The sequence below is a fragment of the Notothenia coriiceps genome, unplaced genomic scaffold (genome assembly GCF_000735185.1).
Source record: "Notothenia coriiceps isolate Sejong01 unplaced genomic scaffold, NC01 NC01_scaffold00026442, whole genome shotgun sequence".
Taxonomy (NCBI): Eukaryota; Metazoa; Chordata; class Actinopteri; order Perciformes; family Nototheniidae; genus Notothenia; species Notothenia coriiceps.
In genome coordinates this window covers 58,397-67,708 of record NW_011359143.1, presented here as the reverse complement: position 1 = coordinate 67,708, position 9,312 = coordinate 58,397, and the positions used below count along the sequence as shown (strand labels likewise).

Below are 9,312 nucleotides of genomic sequence, written 5' to 3'. Positions count from 1 at the left end.
CTGCACCCACAACGCCCAGCCCATCCCCCCCCCCACCTCCTACTCTCCATGTCTCCTCCTCCTCCTCCTCCTCTTCCTCTTCCTCTTTATCACAACAAAACACCCGATGTGCTCTCTTTCACCGGCCTCAGCCTCATTTGCGTCGGTGATGAGGAAGAAAGGTACTTACGAGCTGGTGAAGAGGCTACTCCATGGCGGTGGCTCATCCGCTAGCAAACACTACCCCCCCCCCNCCCCCACCTCCTCCATCCCTCCCCTCTGCAGTCTGCTTGTCTCCTCCTCCTCTCTATACACATCTGGATGCAGGTTCATCCAAGGATACACAGCATCAGGAGATCATTTGGAAAATATCTAACTGACTACAACGATAGTTTTCACCATCAATTCATGTGTTGACTTATTTTATGATGATTGTATTATTTAATACCTCGGAACATGTTTTCAAAAAAGGCTGAACAACATTCTAAAATCTGGGAATTTTATTAAATAATACGGAGAAATCGTCATATTTCAAAAGCAGCAGACAGACAAACAAGCCTTTTGATAAAAAATAAATAAATAAGGTAATACGAAAATTACTTTTCTGTTCAGCTTCATCATTCTCACTCTTCCCCCCCTCTCTCTTTTAAAAGCCTATACATATTTATCTTTTGTTACTTCAGTCATGTAATCTGAGTCTTTAAATGCGTGACGCATGTTAATGTCATGTATATAAAAAGTATCTATTGAGGGGTGATTTCACTAACACTGCTTTAGGGTGTTTTATTTGATCCATATAACCGCTTTGACTACAGTCAGATATCTGTATATCCTCGATCAATGCACTCCAACACTTAATGCAACAATCTGATGTTTGAGAGACAGGAGAAGTGTCTCTTTGTGTTTCTTCAAATATTTTGATGTTTCAATGCATGGACAACTTAGCAGGACTAAAGACTGTGGCACCTTGGAGTAGAAATGTACATATTTACGCTGGAAACAAACCATCTGTATGGCTATAATATCCCTTTAAACAGTCCTGCACCAGAAGCAGAGCCATCAAGCAGGAACCAAGAAGTGGAAGCACATTAAAGTCAGTCTGCAGGTCCTGAGCACATTACAGGTGCAGCTGTCCATCGCTGTTACTGTTAGTGGATACGGCAAACAGGGTAGAATCTGTTGACTCAGCGGGAAACCTCAGTGAGAAAAACCTCCATCTGCCTCCTGCCATTTTCAATCAACCAGCCTGCGGTCCAGTGTTATTAAGCGCGATTATGCAAAGCAAGATTTATATTACAGGACAGAATGGTTAAGGTGACAACAGGTGGAGAAAGAAAGGAGGAACACACAAATAAAACAAACGAAAACACATTTATGTAAAGCTCTTTTCTCAAATGAAATGTATTACATTATAGTCTTCATCTATCTGTCACTGTAATGGCTGTTTTAAGACAGGAGCTACAATGATTGTAATGTAATTCTGCACCTGGTGCGACAGACGGAGAATCGCACGCCTAACAAAACAGCAACGAGTTGGAAAGTAATGATATCAAGAAGTGTTTTCTCTCATATTTTCCGATTGAATCCCTGATAAATGTCCAATGTGAGCCCAACGGACACTCGCCAACGCACCTCACAGTGAATAACCTAATATATTTTCTTTCCTCATCATTCTTTCTTTCATTTAATGGAGAATTCTGCTGCTTATTTCATAATGTCAACACAATCATATATTGTACAGTCTGATTTATTCCCACGTGCTTAGTGTACAAAGTTCTGCAGTCTATTTGTTTATTCATTTAACTGCTGCTAGTCTGGATGTAATATTTGAAGCACAATCCAGTCAAAGTTTTCCTTCATTGGTTGAATTTAATGTGTTCTCTTTGATCGAAAACCAGTTAGTTTAAGGAGAACCTCTTTGTGAATTCAACCTATTAATATTACTTTGCCAGTGTTCAATTCATATTCATATTCGAGGCGGCTGTGGCTCAGTGGGTAAAGTGCTGGACTTCGAATCAGGGGGTAGCAAGTTCGAGTCCCACTGCAGTCAGCATGTCGTTGTGTCCCTGAGCTGGACACTTCACCCCAAATGGCTCCTGTGGGGATTGCCCACAGTACTGAATGTGTGTAAGTCGCTTTGGATAAAAGTGTCTAACAAGTGAAATGTAATGTAATATTTAAATGTCATTCTGTCCTCATAGCAAGTGTCGGTCAGTCATGTCATCTAATTTCTTATATCTCTATTTCCTCTTCTTTAACAAACCCCCCCACACCTATACTTTACCTTATTTGCTAAACACACAGAAAACATTAACTCATAGGCAACCACATCCTTACCCACAATCCCTTGTTCAAACTTAACAAATCACTGTGTGAATCGAGCCAAGTCAACAACAAGAGGAGTGCGCTCTTTTTACCATGACAACCAGATCTACAACCACTTAAAAAAATTAGAGAGCATAGTTGAAAAAGAGCAGTGTGTGACCAATGTCAGCATTAAACTGCCAAAGCGCCACTTGAGATTTACGACTACAAATCGGCAATTTAGAAACAAAAACAGGCTGTGGTACACTGAAAGAAGTGGATTTGCAGTACCAGCTGTGAGGGAGATGGAGAAGAAATGGAGGAGGAGGTAGGGAGACAGACTTTTAAAAACAAACATCTGCCTCGCAAGCGTCTTATTCAGACAATGAGGAGAGAGGATGGTGGCCCCCGAGGCTGAGGGCCCGTCATCACAAAGGCTCGTGTCAGCAGACGGCAGCTGCTGGTGCGGGTGACGGAGCACCCGGTTTGTTTTGGGGGACAAAGGCGAGCATTGGGCCAGTGTCAACGCATCTAATCCCTGTGCAAGTCAAACCTCAGCAGGCTTCTGCCGTTACTTATTGAGGCGAGGCGCAGACAAAAGGCTGAGGGACGCTCGTCACCCGCTCTGAAACAGCTCTTCTACTCCACCAGGGCTTATCGAAACGCGTGACTCAGGACTCTGGCAATGGACCGACCAATGAAAACACTTCATGGCTTCGAAGTAAACTCTTCATGTAATGTAGAAGAAGGTGATAATGGAAAGAAAAGAGTGAAATGGAGTAGGGATTAAAGAGGATATATTATGAATGTTTTCAGGTCCATATTTGTATTGTGTGTCTCTCCTGTGACATGTCTCCACGCTTTAATGTTCAAAAAGCTCTTTATTGTTCTCATACTGCCTGTGCTGCAGCACCTCTTTTCACCCTCTGTCCGAAACCAGAGCCCAGTATGCTCTGATTGGAGATGTCCCACCCCTTAACACATACAGTGTGTTGGAGCGTAAGCTAATAGGAGCGTGAGTGTTACATAATGATGTCATTATGTTGCCGAAGTAGTACACACTAAAGGAAAGGGAGATAGAATAGGGCTCCTGTAATACTAACTATGAATCAGACCACTAAAATCAAACTGCCACACATTTATTCTAACTAGCTTCTGGCAGCATATATATTATTTTAACTCAGAGGGTCTGGGGGTGTCCTCTCTGAGCATGCAGGGTACGGGCGGATTAAAATACTGCGGTTTAATGAGGGCTGGAGCCCACTGAGCTACAAAGTTACTTTTAGTCCTGTCTTTAGTTGCTCATCATTAATCAATAGCTGGGCTTGGGGAAAACACTAAACACAAATGTCATCCCCCCCATATTGCTCCAATGGTTTTGAGGGAACAACATATACAAAAGATAAATGCTTCCCCAGTTCTGTTAAGCCGCTTGTAAAGACTCCCCACGTTTATCAGCTTAAAGGCTCTTCACCCCCTCCAGTGTACTGCAGATCCTGAGCCTCAAATCCCACTATTAGTTTTGGCTCTCTAGCTATATTATGATAAATGCCAAATAAACTCAGTAAAGTGCTATTAAATGTGTGATATGCAAGCTGTTTCCTGGTTTGGACCTCTGTTAGAGCATGCAGATGATATTTTAGTCTACAGTGTTCCTGCAACTGTGTCAACATTTTGGGCAATGCCCTTTCCTGTTTCAACATGACAATGGCCCAAGTCCAAGCATGCTCCATAAAGAAAGGTTTTTCACAAACAGTGTCCAGAGACCTTTGTGATGAACTGAGCGCTGACAGAAGCTGGTATTTAGCGTGTCTGTGGAATAATCAAATCTGAATCAACAGGGTGACTTCTGCACATTCCATCACAGACACAAGGCTCGTGCCTCAGCAGCAGCTCATTAACAGGCTTAGCCCCGTTATGATGATGATTGGGGGGGGGGCTGAGAGGAGGGCAAATCCAGCGTTGAGTGTCACGCAGCGTGTCTCTCCAGGTCCCCCATCTATTGTTTCAGATGGAGGGCACTTCTCTGTGCTAATAACCTGACGATCATGATAAAAACCCGCTTGGTCCATTTTTATTTTTGACTGGAGATCCTGGTGACTAGTCGTAGGCATATCTAAAGTAAGTGGATATTTTGAAGTTATATTTAGCTCTCAGTTTTAATATTTCCAACCACATTAATCCTGTTGACTAGGCCTGCACCTTTAGATTGTTTACATTATCTATTATTCTAACAATTTAATAAAAAATATTGAAAAATGTCCAAATCAGTTTCTCAAAGCCCAAAGTGGTGTTGTACTTTTTTCAGTCCAAAATACAAATATATTCACCTATGTATGATAGTAAAAAAAGAGAATCAGGAAATCTCTATAGTTGTTTGGCTAAGAAACTGGGGCAAAATATATTAACAGATTATTTTCTGTCGATTGACAGCTCTAGTTATTACAATACAAATATCGATTTGAAAGGTGTAGTGTTTATTGTTCAGTAAATGGAACTCATGTTCACATAGAGTATAATAGAAGTAGTCGAATATAATGTTAAAATATATTCTGTTATAATATATTCCACATGAATATCTTGAGGCTTGGGGATTAATTGATTGTGCTTCATCTGCTTCATCATGCACTTCTATACAGTGGAAAATAACTCTCCAATAGTAATATTCTTAAACTCTCAACACAGACATGCCCATAAGTTTTAAGCTCGTAGGAACCTGTCTCTCTACATTTGTAAGTGCTAAATGTAAAATATCTGGGTTAAAGGTGGGGTAGGTAATTCACTTCAGAAACACTTTTTGTTATATTCCATGGAATGCTCTTAACTTCCCGATAGCAATGAATATATTAAGTGCTTTGACAATAAATCCATACAAACATGTCATCTGTGGAAGCTGTGGAGCTATAACAAGCACGACCAATCATCTGAGCGTTCGTGTGTGTTGGAGGAGGGGCTCTGTAAGGAAGTCTGAAGGAAGGGGCAGATTTTTTCCGGCTGCGAACTTTCGAATTGTAGCGCACTCGAGCTGGTTTCTCCATTCTTACCTACCCTACCTTTAACTTATCATTGAAACCAATGAGAGAGTCAGAGTCTGAAAACATTTATTTGGGGGACCTTTAAATGCTAAATGTGGGTTAAAGAAGAGCCTGAAGAGAGACACTAACTGGTCACTAAACAGCCACCATATGGCAGATCTAAGTCACTCATTCCCATGGAGGATCAGTCAGCTCCACCCCCCACACACCCTGGCTGGTTTAACCCATCTGGCTTCACTGTTGCTCAGCTCTATTAAGTTCAATTTTCTCTGATTTAATGTGGAGTTTATAAACTTTCCATCTATCATTTTATAGTCCCATTACAGGCAATTATCTGGAGAGAATTCTGATTAAACTCCCTGTCTGTCCTGTTTTTGCCAGAGATGTGGGGATAATTGTGGTGCACTCTAACACTCTGCATCCATTCTGCTGCACAGCGAGGACACAGCAATAATAATATCTGTACTGTTTGATGAGGAGGAAGCTAAGTTACTTAAAAAGGACGGGAAAGGTGCAGAAAACCCCGCAGCTAATGTGTGATATTTAAAAACAAATCTCTTTCATCAACTACCAGCCAAGCAGTGAGAACACCTTATTATACAAAACATAATATAGAGTGCACTTTAAACTAAAAAACATTCCTAATATAGCATCAGTTAAAAGTGGAAGCCAAGTATTAAAAGTCCAAATGTGGAGCATTACTATTGATGGGCCAAGCTTGCTTTCTGCCATCTGTCACTGGTAAAATACAGCCATGATCCAAGCGGCAATATTGATAACTTTTCAAACCCATCAATACAAAATCACACCTGTTTTACCCAATGAATGGCCAGATTTTTGAAGAACAGAAAGTAGTGTGTAGGGACTTGGCTTGGGAACCTTGGCTCACTGGTTAAAGACCTGATCGGACCAAATACAGACTTAAGAGGTGCTAGTTTACCTCCGTGGCAGTTCCCAATAACAAGGCACCAAACCCCAAACTGGCAGCCACTTCACACTGACACCTCTCCGCTAATGATGGTGTATAGGTCCTGGTTGTGTTCATGTGTGTATTTCCTATGTGTGTAATGTAACATACTAACTGTCATGTGATATGCAGCCAGAAGCAGGATTTGACCACCGTCAATCAACTAACTGACCCCACCATAGATCAGCCAATGTGTTCCTCTCACTCAAACTGCTTATGTTCACATTGTACTTCTACCAGTCAGTCACATTGCACAGTGCTGCTTCATGTAGATCAGCATTAAGGAGACACTAAGCTGTACATTTCAGCCACAACACTGCGCTCTGTAGCGGAATGAGATTGATGGATTAATAATATCACTCTGTCGGCTCGCAGCTTTTCTGTTTAAATCTGTAGCCTCAGTGAATAAACAGCTGTGCTCTGCTCCTGTTCTCAGAGGAGAAACCAATAACATAAACACGAGACTAGACATGGAAAGCTGTTCCTACCTGGCCTCTATGTTGTCGAACAGATGCTGCCAGCGGTCGTTGATGTCCTTCAGCTTGTCGTTGACTTCTGTCTCTTTCGTCTTGTTGCTGGCTGTAATGAGTTGTTCTCCGAGCTGCTTCAAATGAGTCTTATTGTCACTGAACAGGTTGATCTCTTCCATGCAGTCCTAATGGAGAAACACAGGAGAAAAAGAACGAAATAAGTACTTATAGATCTACAATTCAAACCACAGTAATTACGAGTACTACATTTAATAACTTCTCTGCAGGATTTAAGGAATTGATTTATTCTAATTGCTAGAAGTCTGACTTTAAGGACAGCGTTAGAACTTCATACTGGCTAAGGTAAGGATACAAAGAAGATTTTAAAGAAATCATAAAAAAGAAAAAGGTTCATGTTCTTTGAAAAATGTGTTTACTTAGAAAACCTACTTTTCATTAATAATTTTGAGTCAACTTACTATATTTTCAACCAGAAATGTAGTGCATCCTGAAAGCCTAGAACGTGGGTAAGCTCTACTCCTGAAAGAGACCTTAAACTTGAATTGAACTTGATTTACTCGTTGCTAGAAAAAACGACTTTTTGGAAGTTTGCCAGGAAGTAACAACTCCTGCTGGGATCTTGCGTGGATAAGACACTAAATGTAAAGCTCCTGTCCTGAAAAGGTTTGAACCCCCTGGCAGGGCAATAAGTTTGAGTTTCTATAACAGCAGTTGCCTCAACTTCCCTCCACACCCCCCCCTCGTCCCCTCCCCACACCGTGACAAATGAAAGGGGCCGTGAGCTGGACACAAAACAAACCCGCGTGGCCCTGCTGGGGCTCAAACAGCTGGCGTCTCTTTAACGATCAGGAGGGAATACACAGCTTTTGGAAAAGCCCAGACCCTGCCCCGCCCAGTGAGCAGGCGTGACACAGCGAAATAAAACAAAACCAAACTGGTGTATTGCCGACAACTTGTTACAATTAAAGAGCGATATGACGCTCTCTAGAATCCCATCACCCACAAAATGGTTAACATTTGTTGAGAACTTGACAGAAAGTATTACTTATATGTAATAAACAAGGTCAAATTTTGCACGGATATACAAACATATAAATCTGGCTAGCTTCATCCAAATACGCATCGAGCTATGCCGATACGTGTCTGATTTTTGTAATTGTAAGGACAAAACAAATAACTTTTTTGTCAGCCCTTGTGAACTTTCTAGCAACTTCTATTTTACATTTGGACAGGTTTTAAAGTCATCGTAATGACAAAAACCACAGATAGTTTGGACCCAAAAGTTATTTTCTTAAATATTCACTCCAAAAGTCAGATTGAAGGTACATCTCTTTCTTGTTTGGACCAATCCATTCACACAATAAACTTGAATCATCAGCTTCCATGGATGATGAATTTACAGCCATCAAAACAAGTGACAGTAATCCCATCTTCAGTCCACTGTAACTAGTGGTTATCTGTTGTATCACATAAACACTGTTGAATGGGATTGTGTCTACGCTTCAAGCTTCCTACCTTCTTGAGTTTCTCCACCATCTCCTCGATGTTGAGGTCGGAGTTGTGCGCCACCTTGTTCTCCATCTGCGCCAGCCACTCACACAGCTCCTTGTTCTTCTCTTTGAAGATGATCCAAGCATTCAGGCGGTCTTCGATCTCCTGTTTACGCTTTGAAACCTGACACAAAAAGGATGTTGAGAAAGAACATGAATAAGATGCTAGTTGCACTGTAGATGGATCTTTAACATCCTTACTACTAATGAGCCAGAGGCATGTGGTCCAATCATATCAACTTGATTTGTCTTGTGAGCAGAGTTGGGAGGGGTGACGAAGTTGGATGCATGTTAGAAAATGTTTTACTGTTCCAAATGGTCAAAGGTTAAGGTGACTGCGAATGCCTGCCATCATAGAGAGGGGACATGTGATCGTCTTTTAAATATGGAGATAATTCTTCACCATTTTAGGTAGGACTCGGAGGCCCATTGTCCACGACGATATGATGGTGCGCAAAGTAAAAGGCTTCTTAGATGAGGACTAAACTGAAAACTCTAGCTTCACTTTATTTTGTTTAACCTCCCATGTCCTATCTGGAGCAGCACACATCCACTTTTGTTAGAGGGGCAGGTTGGTTTACAGGTCTACAAGTTAAAATAACCACAAAAAAACAACACAAAGAGTTTAAAAGTGATAGTGAGTATCATCACTCCCCCTCCCCCAGACTCATTTCCATACAAAAGCCCATTACAACATTTCTCTCCTGTCACCCTCTGTTCCCCCCTCACCCCCCCACACCACAGACCTGTTGGTCACTTCAGTCCTACACAACATTTACTAACTTAACTCCTCATTAAAGGCTCTGGCTCCTAACACTAATGACCTGGAAACAGACAAAGAAAGAGTGAATTCTGGTTCAAATGCAGCATGCTCTCTAACGTCTGCAGGAGTGAGGACTGTCTCGAACAAGTCAGATGACCAACTTTGATTTAATAAAAGACAATTAAGTGTCTCATTGAGCTGCACTTACTTTTGACTCACGTTG

At 41.5% G+C, this 9,312-nt stretch overlaps 1 protein-coding gene across 3 annotated transcripts in view; it reads right to left on the bottom strand.

The window, feature by feature from the left end:
• The window catches only part of LOC104957187 (nesprin-2-like), a 50,632-nt gene that overhangs the window by 24,986 nt on the left and 16,334 nt on the right, over nt 1–9,312 (bottom strand). For all 3 annotated transcript variants that reach the window (XM_010784794.1, XM_010784796.1, XM_010784795.1), the window contains exons 17-18: nt 8,292–8,450; nt 6,774–6,940 (exon numbers count right to left, since the gene is read on the bottom strand). In XM_010784794.1, coding sequence (XP_010783096.1) covers nt 6,774–6,940; nt 8,292–8,450 — 326 coding nt within the window. The remainder of the gene's footprint in view (nt 1–6,773; nt 6,941–8,291; nt 8,451–9,312) is intronic.